General features: G+C 45.5%; 2 protein-coding genes across 4 annotated transcripts; both read right to left on the reverse strand.

Annotated features, from left to right (window-relative positions):
• Positions 1-203: 203 nt before the first annotated feature.
• Positions 204-5,344, reverse strand: LOC125289683 (transmembrane protein 151A). The gene is made up of 2 exons (XM_048236643.1): positions 4,726-5,344; positions 204-2,085 (listed from the first exon to the last, which is right to left on the reverse strand). Exons 1-2 carry the CDS (start codon positions 4,783-4,785, stop codon positions 274-276), a joined length of 1,872 nt encoding a protein of 623 aa, XP_048092600.1. The 5' UTR covers positions 4,786-5,344; the 3' UTR covers positions 204-273.
• A 258-nt stretch (positions 5,345-5,602) lies between these two features.
• Positions 5,603-13,811, reverse strand: mus81 (MUS81 structure-specific endonuclease subunit). Of its 3 annotated transcripts, none has more exons than XM_048236257.1 (17): positions 13,724-13,811; positions 13,206-13,356; positions 12,989-13,118; positions 11,238-11,416; positions 11,013-11,129; positions 10,815-10,895; positions 10,585-10,673; positions 10,238-10,429; positions 9,312-9,470; positions 9,043-9,170; positions 8,685-8,797; positions 8,230-8,349; positions 7,755-7,850; positions 6,568-6,684; positions 6,233-6,336; positions 6,063-6,146; positions 5,603-5,759 (listed from the first exon to the last, which is right to left on the reverse strand). In XM_048236257.1, the coding sequence occupies exons 2-17, from the start codon at positions 13,341-13,343 to the stop codon at positions 5,693-5,695; spliced, it is 1,914 nt and encodes a 637-aa protein (XP_048092214.1). In that variant the 5' UTR covers positions 13,344-13,356; positions 13,724-13,811; the 3' UTR covers positions 5,603-5,692. The 3 variants fall into 3 exon arrangements, with proteins under 3 accessions (XP_048092214.1, XP_048092215.1, XP_048092213.1); XM_048236258.1 differs by having other exon boundaries at positions 11,238-11,368; positions 13,206-13,351; positions 13,724-13,807; XM_048236256.1 differs by having other exon boundaries at positions 13,206-13,351; positions 13,724-13,807.
• Positions 13,812-13,871: the final 60 nt, after the last annotated feature.

The raw sequence follows: 13,871 nt of genomic DNA on the forward strand, positions 1-13,871 counted from the left end.
GACTGTCTCCTCACGTCCCCTTGTCATTGCATAGTTATCCAACAATCTGAGTATTTTTTTTCTGACTTCAGCTCACATACTGTAAATGTGCCATTTGGTCCTTTTTAACCTGCACTCTCCTTATGCTCAAAATTCCCTAGCCTACAATATTCTTACATCAAAATATCTATCTGCCCTTTCTTATGTACATACTAAAGTTTTTTCATTTTCAAATACATGTTTTTCTTTTGTATTTCATTGTTTCAATCCATGTTACTCTCTGTCTCAACTGCTTTATGAAATATCTTCTCCAGAATGGCAGCTCTCCTCTCCATGGACAATCAGCACGGGGAAGAAGAATGCGTCCTGATAGGCTGGTGGTCTCTCCCTCTCTCCCTCCCTCCCATCCTCTCTATCCTCCTCTTCCTGCTCATTCTCCTGTCGCTCTTCATTCTCTTCGCTCACCTCATTCACTTCCCCCTCTTCTTCCTCTTCTTCGTCGCCGTCACCCTCGAGCACTCCCCTACTCTCCTCATCCTGCCTGGATCCCAAACCGAGGAAGCCCCCTCCTCCTCCTCCGTCCTCTCCTCGTCCCCCCAGCCCCCCGCCCACACTGCGCGAGTGGAACAGGGACGCCGGCCGCGAGGCCTGCAGCCGGCCGAGGGAGAAGCCGCTGCGGCTGAGCACCAGCCTCCCGGGCCCCGCTCCCGGCGCGCCACCACCCCCCGCCGCCGCCGCTGCCACGCTGGCCCTCATCCCGGCCATGGTGCCCGTGAGCAGGGCCGCCGTGGGGCCCCGCAGCCTGGAGGGCAAGGAGGCGCTGCTGGTGGAGCGCCTGCAGCGGGGGCAGCTCTGCAGCAGGTAGGCCGAGGCGAACGCCACCGGGGCGGCCGGGGCTCCGTTCCCTCCTCCTCCCGCCAGCGTTGGGGCTCCGGTTTGGGCCACGGCCGGGTTGGGGCCACTGGTGTCCAGGTCCATCAGCAGGGCCTCCGAGTAGCTGGGCACCATCTGCTGATTGCAGCGGATGTGCCACTCCAGCTCGGTCATGTCCACGGTGTTGACGCGAGAGATGGCTCTGTAGCTGGAGCCTCCGCCTCCGACGCTACCGTTCCTCTCGTTGTTGGCCGCCTCACTTCCTCCTCCGTCGCCCTCGCCCGACCGGGTCTCGTCGCGGTCGCCAAACAGCTTCTCCACGTGGTAATGCACGTAGGCGGTGCGGTACTCGGCCACGACGCGCAGCGGCCACGACAGCAGCACGGCAGAGGCCAGCCAGAAGACGGCGTGGCGCGCGAACCATGGCTGCCGCGCCGGGTCCAGGAAGGCCAGCATGTGCTCGCGGAAGTCCACGTTCTTCAGGTGCATGCCCTCGCGCGCCTCCATGTAGTCGTCCAGGCCCTCGTTGTCGCCGAAGAAGCGCGCGCGCTGCGTGAGGTAGGCGGCCTCTGCCCGCGCGCTGGCGAAACTGAAGCACTTGGTGAAGCGAAGGCGCACGGCCGGGTGCTCCATCAGGCCCCGCAGGTCCCTGGACACGTCGTTGACGCCATAGCGGCCGTAGTCGAACTCCGAGGCGGCGGCGTGCGTGTTGACGCGCTCGTGGTACACCTGCGTGCTGGTGTAGGCGTCGCCGTTGCGGTAGCGCGTCACCTGCCGCGTGCGCCGCACGTAGTGGTAACTGATGGCCTTCCACCAGATGCAGGGCGTGGCCTGCTGGAGCCTCTGCACGCGCTCGTACACCTCGGCCGTCTCCGCCTGCGCCAGCGTGGCCGTCTTCGAGTAGCAGTGCCAGCACTCCACCAGGTACACCACGTACAGCATGGCCAGGAAGGCCAGCGGGATGTAAACGTAGCCGCTGGAGCACGGGCTGGTCATCCCGAGGTCGCCGTAGGCGTAGGGCGGCTCCGTGGGATCGTTGGAGTGGTCGAAGGGGGCGGCGGCGAAGGAGAACAAGGACGAGGAGGACGAGGAAGAAGGGAGGACGGGCACGGTGCAGAAGGCACACCAGCCCAGAGTGCCGAAGCAGCCGTACATGAGCAAGGTCAGCAGCAGGCACTTCCAATGCGACTCGCGACACAGAGACGCTAGCAGGGACTGCCTCACCGGACGTTGCTGCAGGGGAGAGGGTGGGAAACAGACGTGAGTGGAGCAGGGGTGGATTTATAATGACCATTAAATAGATGGAAGGCAGATATCACGAAAACTGGTCAGAATAAATCTGATTCTGACAGAACAAAAAAACATTAGTTTGTATTACAGCTTACTTCTTTTGCATATTCTCTGGTAGTTCATCCTATCAGACAACCATTAACAACGGCTATCACCAACATCTCTAATAAATCAAATAATGCAGTTTAATGATGTAGTTATCCTCATCAAATGGAAAATCCTCATCAGCTTCAATGGACTATATGCCACGGAAAACTGTTTCAGCCAGCACATTTATATCCGGTGGAGCATCAGCAAAGGCATCCTCTGCTATTCTGCTCCTTTCATGTTCACTCCTACACTACACATCTTGTTTATGCCTAACAGTGCAACTCTTTATTCAACTTCTACACACGCATGAATCCTTAAGCATTTTAACCTGCTCATTCATTAGGTGTAACACCCAACTGGGTCTGTGTGATGGTCAATTGGAAATGTTCGTGCTGGCTGAAAAGCCTTCCAGGAAGTGTCTAGCAGATAGGCATACTAATAAACAAATTACTATTAATGCATCACTGAAACTAATACAGAATGGTTATTATTAGTTAACAAAAAGTTGTTGAAAATGGGAAATGAGCAGGAAATTAGGGAAAGGGAAATGAGCAGGATTGGAATGTGGGATGCAGGAAATTAGAGAAGGAAGTAGTCTTAGTTAGTGATTCTCTCCAACAATAATATACTAATACAGGTGTGGGAATTCCAATGACTGTTCATCAGCTCGTTTCTAGTGAAGAGCCACAGGGCTAGGGTGGTGCAGGAGGTCACAATGACACGCTCATTTCATATTCAGTTTGTGTATACTCTGAGGGTATTTGGTTATTAGATTATTCATTATAACAATGGACAATCTTAGTGAGGTGGCCACTGATGCATAGAAAGAAACACTATGTTAAAGGCTAAATATACTTTAGTAGGCCTTACGTACAGGGGAAGGAAAGAGAGAAAGAGTATGCTGGCTTGTGATTCTTTAGAGTTTCAGCTATAGCCAGCAAAAAGGTCCTGGCCATTGAAATAATGTGATGGACAGTTGTCCAGAAAAGCCAAGCGCAGGGTATTCTCAGCATAACCTTTTCCGACTGACTCCGTTGTTCTCCAACATAAGTTTGGCATATAATCAAAGGATGCCTTCATCCCTTCCTTGGCCTGCAATGCACTGTTTTTTAGAGCACTGCCCATACACCCTGCTGTATTTCTGTCACCCAGTGAAGAAGAATTGGAGTCTGAGAGACATGCACCCATATGGACTGGGCCATCTGTGTGAAGGGCAAACTGCCGTGAGAGCCGAGGAAAACACACACGGCACACTGACTGCACCACTGACACACACACGGCACACTGACTGCACCACTGACACACACACACACAGGAGCTTAGCACTGAACAGTCCCAGTTTCTCTCTTTGTTGTCCCATCCCTCTCCTTTCTGCCTGTCTCTATCAGCATTGATCTGCATGTAACAAGAGACAGAAGGTTAACTCAGCACCTCAGATTGGCAGAGAAAGAGAATGACAATAATAGACCCAGCAAGATTTGTATGTGTGCGTTATGGTGATGTGTCAGTATGGTAATGCAAAATGAGGAAATGTTTCCGAACATAAACGACTTAAAGCCATTGATCAAATAAAACTTGACAAGGTCATCTCGGGGAAACTGCAAGAATCTAGAATGTTCTTTGTTTTCACTCCTTTTTTCCAACTAGTGTATGAATGTGCATCTAACTGCATCAGTGTTGCTGCTTGATCTGTCAGACACAGTATATGTCTATACTCAGCACAAACCTGGATCACTCTATGCATGGCAACTACTGTAATGTATAGAAAAAATGTACTGTATGGACACACAAGCATGGACATGATGATGCCACAGCAGGTATTCTCACTATTCGTTGAAACTGATCTCCCAACACAATCTCAAATACAAGGTGAAAACACAGGCTACATAAAAAATCCCTGTAGCTTTTGTCCCCTCTGTTAAGATACAAGCATGACATTAAGAATTTGCACATTACCAGTGTGTCAAAGATTAGGTGAGTGTATATGACCATAAGTCTATGAAATTATGTCTACTGTAGAAACCTACAATGCAGTGCAGCCATTTAAAAATTGTGAAAAGGCAGATATGGGTATACTAAGTGAATGTACACTTCAATAAAAATTGAACAGGCCTTCTCTCCACTTTCAGCCATTCAATCAAGCGTTTGAAGATGTCCATACTTTGGAAGATAGGCCTATTCTACAGTCTAACCATGTCCACATGCTTAAACGATTCTCTAAAGTTTCTTTTGCATGTGGTGTGGCTTCATGGCCCACTACATGAAAAAAAACAAGCCAACCGGACGTGGGAAAAGGAGGCCAACATCTTCAGATCTGGCCTAGGCCCCATCATATTTGTAAAATATAATTTAAATGAATGAGCAATTATGATATGCTACACTCAAGTTATAGGCCTATTCGCCATAGCCATTAGCTACTCCCTAGAATTTGACTTAATTTGGAGGACTGCTTCTAACAAAAATTGATGTCCACAAAAAGCCAAAACGTCTTACCACCTCTCTGTTAGTCCCGTCTAAAATGGGATCATCCCCCTCCACCGTCACCTCCTGCATTTTCTCCGATTGCCCCCCAGACGACCCCGTTAGAGCCGGGGGTCCGCCCGGGAGGCGCTGAATCCGATGGCCCGCGTCTGGGACCTTCTTGCCGGAGAAGTCACCCCATTCGTCGCTCGACCGGATCCAGTTTCACAACAGCAGTGCCTGCGGCATTCTGGCATTATTTTCAAAAACTAGCATCCAGACACTCCCAAGCTGTTGAACTCAAATATATTGGACATACACGGTCCATTTCATCACATCAGGGCACGTCGCCTGCTAGCCTGTTCCCGACGCTGCCGATGCCATTTTGGCAACTAATTCAAGGATGCGCAGGTAGGTTGGATGCGATTCGTCGGTGCAGAGGCGGTAACGCGGATGCAGGAATGAGCGGAAGATGCTTCCAGAGCTTAGGCTAACAGATCAGTGAGTTAAGGACATTTCCAAAACTAAACACCTAAACCAGGCAAATGAGTAAAATGCTGTCTTTTCACGAGTTGCATTTTATCTGCACGAAAAATAGCGCACGTCATCGGAGGTTCCTTCCAATCCCGTCTTTCAGGAACGATGCCTTTCACCTTCCGTGTACCCCCCACACACTGACGTCACCCACCTGTACAAAAACAATCGGGCAGACCTAAACATTTGTCACAGCGGTTTACACGATGTAGCCTATTAAACATGCGCACACGCACATTGGTAAAGCATTGCAATATTCGGACTTGTTACAGAACAACCCTTTAAGTTAATTAAAATGTAACGATCTTGGGAACCCACCTTTCAGGAAAAAAGTTATTTTCATTTTATTTAATTTATAAACTTTATTAAATCCTTAGTTTATTATTTTACAGATCAATTGATACATGAAAACAAACATGGCAAAGAACAAATTCTGCTGAACAAAAATATGACCCTATGTGGGACACTATGACAGTGGACCTTTACTACAATAGAGCTGGTAAACAGTACGGCTGAGAGCTGGACCCAGGTTCCTGTGGGGAAATATCAATGGCAGAAAAACAAGTGTCATCTCATTAATTCCACAAAATGGTGTAAACATTTACATGGTAAGCTAGCTATCTATAGGCAATTAGCCATGGTAGATTACTAATTTTAAATAGTGAAGACTCCAGTAATGTGATGGACATATATGGACAATCTTGTGGTTGCAAAAACAGGGAACAGGCTACATCAATACAGTTGAACACCAGCCAAAACAATTAGCCTGGGAAATATTTACTTGATGGGTAATCAAGATGGATGATGACGGCAGGGTAAATTAAAATGGGGCAAACCTTTTAAGTTTTCCATATTTGATGGAGGAGAGAAGTTTCTCTTTCTCTGTTTCACTAGAGCATCGGTCATAGGCCTGCACAAGGCTGGAGAAGAAACAAAATGGAGGACCTTTGTTTCTGTTTTTTGTGACTGTGCTTAAACCAAAGTACGGAGTGTAGAGAGTGTGTACCTGTTCACTGTGTTGTAGCGATTCAATATGGCTGCCGCTTTGTCCCCAGAGAGTCCACTGATCTGCATTAGCTGGCGGGCAAACACCTCCCTCACGGTCTGACACTTCAGGAAATGAAGACATGCAGCACAGAGATGAAAATAACCTGAATTTTACCTCTTACCACACAGACACATACTATGTGAAAATACTAAAGTTGAAATCAGTGAATTTTGAGGTATTTTCCTTAGAAAATTAAACAAACTAATAAACCGATTACCAATAATTGGCGATTAATTTAATAGACAACTACTAGAATAATCCATTAATTGTTGCAGCCCTAATATGCACATTACCTTATTTTTGACTGCTCCATGGTTGAATTCAGCAAAGGACATTAGAGAACAAGAGATGCTGGCATCTCTTGGGCCGTCCCCCTCCAGCTCTCTGGAGCGACAGTACAGTGTCCGGTTCTGAACAAAAAAAGCCCAAGCAATGACTTAGGCTGGGCTTAGACACAGACTGGCACACTAGACTTTTGACAGAATGAACCGAAAACATAAACCACATTACCCACAACAAACCCAAACTTCACAAAATGTACCAAATCATTCAGACCTTCATATCATATTCAGATATCATAGTGCAGCATAAGCATAGGTTTAACCTGAAATGGTCTATGAGCCTAATCCAATATACAGTACATTTGGTTAAACTTTCTGGCCCTCTAGCGATCTGTTCTGTGTGCATGTGTAACCTGCGTTGTGTTGAACCTGCGCGATTCAGCCCTGCATACGCTCGGACTCGAACCCGCGAACAGCAGCACCTCGGATCGGGAGGCGAGCGAGACAGTTGAGCTAAAATCCCAGGCTACTAGCTCGCATGCCAGCAGCACTCTTATGTGCCGGGGAGTGAGGTTTACCAATGTTCCACAAGCACAGCTAAGCTAGCTGGCATCCGTTACACATGCACAAGAAACACTGATGTTCACACACGGTTCTGGATCTGTGAATGGAAAAACAACAGGCCTCTTCCACCAACAGAGAACTGACAATGTCTGGTTCACATTCCTGACATTGGACCGTTCACAGAATTTTGATCAATAGTAAATCTGATCAGAACCTGGAAATTTGGTTCGGAGCTGGCACCAAAAATAGTTGTTCCTGTGAACCGGAGTGGGTGCATCGTTTTATAGTTAACAGGCAACGCCCTCCCTGTTGATGACACATCCTAGGTTGCATTTAGGACTGGTGGCGCGGTTGTGGGCTGACTCACTAGAAAGCACCAAGGCTCAATTCTTTTTAATGGAACTGGTTCAAGAACCGTGGCTTCAACCAAGCCATACACTCTCACAGCCAATCAATATGTCAAATTAGGAGCCTGAAGAGCAGAGGTATAATCTGCTCGGCTGTTGAGCTCAAATCTCACCAACTTTTTGCCAGAATGGTGGACTGTACCTCATCCTAAATATTCAGTACCGATAATTAGAATTATGTCTACAGCAGAGCCCAATAGGTCATTGTCACAAGAATTTGCATCTCACTTGGTACAGCTTCTGTAGGTATCTGGTCATAATGGTGAGGTAGGCAGCAGATTCCATCACATCCTGTACTCTTTTCACAAAGAAGCCATCCACCACCTAGCACGCACACAGTATGAGAAGTTATTTAATACTGGCAATAACGCTATTAACTCTATTATTTAATTGAGTGTGGGGAATCATTGTATTAACATCTTTAACTGTTACCAATTATTTTTATTCTTCCTCAGAAAACAGTTTGAGAGCGTGAAAACATGCCAGTTATACTGTGTTATAGTAAAATTTCACGTTTAAAAAAAGATTAACTAACCACACACTCTGATCTTTTAATGCATTATTTATTTATAACCGATGTTTTCGGCACACAGCCTTTATCAATAATAATATCAATCATTTTTCATAATTTCAAGTTTAAGCAGTTTAAGCAGACACCTGAAGTGAAAGAGTGTATGTGCGTAAGTAAGTGTGTGTGTCACACCTGTGTATTGGCTATAGCCTGCTGCAAGGTGCTCTCTGGTAAACTTAGGTGAGCAGCAGCTGACCCGTGCTCCTCCACCAGGTAAATGGGCTTGAACAGGCCGCACCTTTTCAGACGGAACTGTGAGGAAAAGGCAACATCCATGAGTGTTCAGGTTTTATATAGGTTACTCCTCCAGACTACCAAGCTAAGTAAAGCCCGGGCTACACCGGGCCCACAACTGAAGCGCTCTGTTTGTGTAGCATAAAAACAGTTTTAGAAGACTGGTCTAATTTGTTTTTAACGTACGTGCCGCCATCATGTCTGGTGTAGCCAGTTCCATTGATTATAGTGGAAGCTAATTGTTGCAGCAGACGGTATGTAAAGGGAACGCTTCAGTTACACAACTAACATGGATGCTACTAACTAAGAGGTCATTTCAGGTACATTTCACTTGGCTGAGCCATTGATTTTACCTTCTGTTCCCGAAAGCGCCCGTCTATAATGCTGCCACACAGGTCATCCATTCGTTTTCTCTCGACGATGTAATCCAGGACCAACTCTTTGACCGGAGGCGGCCGTAGTTGCTCTGTGATGAAGGTTTATGAATATTCAGACACCAGGCACTCTATTCAGTCATCTATTTTGTTTATAGGAAATACAGAAGTTTTAGGGTATCATTTTCGCCGGAGGGACCAACACTATCACAATCTTTGGTAAGCATTTCAAATCTGGTAAAGCATAATTAAAATGTCACATGTTGTGAAGAAGTACTGGAGATAGAAGTGCCTGTGTGTACATGATTATAGTTGTGCATATACGGTGCTACATTACCTTGATCAGGGGCAACTCGTTCTCGGGCAACCCAAAGGAAGTCCCCCACATTTAGCTTCCTAATGTCAAAGGTCACTCCATTCTTCTGTAACTCCTTAACCAGGTCTTGCTTCTTGACAGTATTGCCCCTGTGATACATAAACAAGCATTGATCAACTCCTCTCTGAAGAGGAAACTGTTAAGTTAACCGTTAAGTATTCAGAGGGTTCTTAAACCTTTTTTTCCACAGTCAAGTGCATAATACTAGGCTCCTAGACTTATGATCTCACCCAGTTGTTTCTATGAAGTCAATACAGAGAATGATGTCATAGCAGCCAGGCAGAAGAATGCCATTTGCTGCTGCCTCTCCTTGTTCCACAGCCAGGCACTCTTCTGTCAGGTCCACTTCATCATCCAAACAAGCAGCAGGGGGCGCCCTCTTTGCCAACCTGTTCAAAAATGATCAAATCATCACACTCAAGAGCAGTCAGGTCCCTGCAGACCCCTCTATATGATCCTATATGATATATCAGAAGCAATTTTCTGGGCCGATTCTGATTTCCGATTACTCACAGAGTTTGACCTGCCATTTTTTAACCAGTAATATTGTTCATAATATTGCTAATTTTTCTTGTTGGTGCTTTGTTTTATGTGTCGGGACCTTGAGCAAGCTACTGACGAGGTTTGATGCTGTTTTGAGCAATATTACTGGTTAAAAAAATTCTATTTGGGAAGCATTTCGCTCATGGCCGACTTGTACTCATAGACTTGTAACCGGAGGGTTGCCGGTTCGAACCCCGACCAGTAGGCACGGCTGAAGTGCCCTTGAGCAAGGCACCTAACCCCTCACTGCTCCCCAAGCGCCGCTGCTGTTGCAGGCAGCTCACTGCATAGGGATTAGTGTGTGCTTCACCTCACTGTGTGTTCACTGTGTGCTGTGTGTGTTTCACTAATTCATGGATTGGGATAAATGCAGAGACCAAATTTCCCTCACGGGACAAAAAGAGTATATATACTATATACTTAATCCACTGTTTGCGATTTAGGGCTGTAGCATATACCGGAGCAAGCTCAGTAGTGGTTGATCAACGAAAAATACTGTCTCCACAGCTTATTTGATTTGTTTTAATGCAGAAAAACGGCATAATTCGCTGTAATTACACTTAAATAAAAATTCCCTCCTTAAGAAGTTTCTTTCAAGTGGGTCACCCCTCACCTGCCCTCTCTTTCGTCTTCATCATCATGACCACCATCATCATCATCACCCTGGGTCAGATCCACTGTGTCTGGACAGGCCACTGGTTCTCCTGCTTCCCCTGTGTCTTCCACGTCTTGTTCACTCCTCTCCTCCCTGTCTCCTGATTCTAGTTGTTCTGCGACAGCCAGGCCCAGCTCAGTCAAAGCATATCTGAGACAGGATAGAAAAGTGATGTGAGAGAGGGAAAGATAAACTCAAAATACTATTTTTGGACTGCATGATTTTTAGTGGGAAATCCAGTCTCACGACATAGATTAAGTCTCAGGATAAAGTTATTTTCAAACATGAGGAATTATGGGATTTACCTGGCTGGGTTGTGAGTCTTCAGCACCAAGTCCCTCTGAATGAGAGTGCTGACAGAGGACCAGGCTGTGTACTTACTCCCCAGATCTGGCTGTACATGCACCAGACGAAGAGAGCACAGTTAGCACAACTCCATCCACAATTCCATCTGCCATCTGATATGAGAAAGACTATAAAACACTGTCACATATCATATTATTCTGAAATGATAAAGTCGGTCACTTGCACTAACCACAGTGAACGATTTGTCACAAAGAGGTTGAGCCTCCGTCTGCAGCTCATTTTTGAACATGAAGCCTTTATTGCCTGGGACCTTTGGACCATAGAAATAATAAAAAGGAGAGAGTGAGCTGGCGCAACTCCGTGACTCAATGCGGCTGTAAATGTTTTGAATATGATGTGGTCGGGGAGTACGTGTGCATGCATGTACCTGAGTGTGCCTGTAGAGTGTGAGCAGCACTGCATAACCTCCAGACCTCTTCTGAGGAACATATCCCCTCTTCTTTCGGCCCCCTTTCGCTTTCCCTGCATCTACTTTTTTGGTCCTCTGCCAACAGATAAAAAACAAACAAGAGATGACCATTTCCATTTAAAAACTGCAAATATGTTTACATGACATAAACCACTAGGTTGAAGTGAGACAGCGCATCTCCACCTTGTGGGGTCCACCACTCGTTGCAGAGGGTTCCTGAGTGTTTAAGAAAGCTTTTGACGGGTCCTGGTTACTGCTGCACTGACCTGAAGCCTTTACTTCACTGGGGAGGGAATGTATGGGTGCGTCTGGACCTGACATGGAAGAGGTGGGGTGAAAGATAGGGGAAACAGACAGCACTTCTAGTAACACATTAGTAACGATATCAGACAAGGCCAGAAATATGATATGTTTTTATAATACCTGAGTGATAGAGGTGATAGGAGATAGATGGGAGTGTGTAATGTGTATTAGGGGTTTGCGCCGACGTCACGTTCGGTAACTATGGTAACCCAGCACGCGCAGCCATATTGGAGATACTCAGTGAATGAAGTACAATGGAGTATTATGCACTTTGGATATCTTACGTCAGTGGTCCCCAAACTACGGCCCGCCACCTCATTTTAGGTGGCCCCCAAAACATGTCCGTGGTATATAGGATCCGGCCCGCACGGGAGTACGACATCGTCAAACTATAACCTCTGTAATTTCCCCTATTCATTCTCTATAGCGGGTCTTAACAGTACACATGTAATACTCTTTTTGTCCACTGGTGGTTGTTTTGGCGCTGTTTCGCGTTTGCCATCGAAAACGGAATTAATGAAAACGGATTGTTTGTAGGCCTACCTGCAAACAATGTAAGAGGCCTCTGCTGACTGCATCAGTGCTCAAAGTATTCTAAAAATGTATCAATTAATTGTTAATAACTAACTAACTTCTATTCAAGTCATAATTCTGGAACTTTCTGGTATAATTATTTATTCACTCGTTCAAATGTTCATACAGAGTTCACAAAGTTCTCATCAGGTGAGTGAAAGTTAGAATGATGGTCATTTCAGATGTTTCTGCCACCACTTCATAAAACTCATAGTTTGAGAACTTTAAATTATTTGTAGGATATTGCTTGTTCACAACTTGAGCTGTGTATGCAAAGTTCAGAGTTCAAAATATACTTTTGGGACTCCCTGCTTATAGTTTTGAGAATGCTATTATTAGTATTATTTCATTTGAGCTACATTTTACACTGCGATGGCAATATAAACACAGATAACAATGGTATTAAATTGCAATAGCCTATAGATTAAATGTAATGGAATATTCAACTAAGGTAGACTGCCTTTGTTCACAGCGCTAAGCTACATGTATATGGTTACTGATATACTCCGAGTCTCTGGCCCTCTTAGAACCAGGCATAGTGAGCTGGCCCTCGGAAGAAAATGTTTGGGTACCACTGTCTTACGTGATTGTAGCCGTGTCTAAACAACAGAAAATCTCATCAAAATGCGTCTAAAATGCAAAGGCATATAGGGCAGGATTTGGACCACAAGAAAAGGCGCGATATTTCGAGAAATTACGGATTATTGGCAGCGCAGATCCATATGAGTTGGGTGAGGGAGACGAAGTACCAAGTTCAACCACAAGCGCCCCCCTTTCTCTGATAACTTCTGGCATTATTGTCCCTTCTCCCTGTTTTTTTTTTAAATAACTTTTGGAAGTCGATACCTACAAGTACACCAGATTTTTTTCTCAGTCTGACCTATTGGTACAACCTAAAACACGGCAATAATTAACCATTTTCTTTGACGATGTTAGGGATTTACTTCAGTGCCTAATGCTTTCTAATGAGGCGAGTATCTCCAATATGGCGATGTTCAGATCAGATGAAACGCCGTGCAAACCCCTAATAGGCTGTAGGCAACTTTGAATGAGCTCACCATTTTCTTTATAATACTTCTCAAGTCGATCATCCAAGATCTTACAGATACCGTCCCCGAAATTCTGTAATATCTTTGCTTCTTTCCCGTTCCTCAGTGGGAGAGGGTACTTTTTCAAAGAACTTAGTGCCTGAGGAAAATACATTTTGAAATACACATCTAAACTAGATACACTAGTTTGTAATTCGACAGCTTCAGATACAAGGATTGGCCTCACCTTCTGATACACGTATTGAGTTTTAAGGCCTTTCTCTGCTGCCTGATCTCGCAGCTCGGTTAGCCACTGAAGGAACAGGGGATTTGGACAGGGGGGTAGGGCCCGTTTCCGACCCAGACGCACTGGTTCAGATGGCATTCCTCTACCTGCTCTGAAAGGTGCAAGACATTCAACGAAACAACACTACGTTGAACAACAGCTAGCATCATTGCACTCATTGCTAAGGTGCACAAAATGCCCTGTCTTTTTTAGTCTGCAACACACTAGCCTATTTGCGATATCCATAGCGCTCACTTGTTAAGCTGATGCATGTTTTGACAAGTTCATGCAATCAAACTATAACGTTAACTCTTCAAAAAGGTAACATAACGTTAAGCTAAACTGCTATCTGGCTGGTTGACTAGCTTAGGTTTCCAAATTATACAAATTAGCTAACAACAAGTCAAGGGGATGTACAATTTAATTTCCTAATCTTACTAAACGCTGTTTTACGTCATGGGACATCGTAAAAACTTTACCAAATGCGTTTCAAGCTTCATTCATTCATTGAGTAGAGAGTTGTTGTCTATTTGTCTGGTACTTGCACGCCGTCACTGTTTTTGAAACATTGCGCATGTGCAATGGAAATTGATGGACCATCAGTTAACTAAACAGCGCCATCTTCAG

Source organism: Alosa alosa, chromosome 24 (assembly GCF_017589495.1).
Source record: "Alosa alosa isolate M-15738 ecotype Scorff River chromosome 24, AALO_Geno_1.1, whole genome shotgun sequence".
Classification (NCBI taxonomy): Eukaryota; Metazoa; Chordata; class Actinopteri; order Clupeiformes; family Clupeidae; genus Alosa; species Alosa alosa.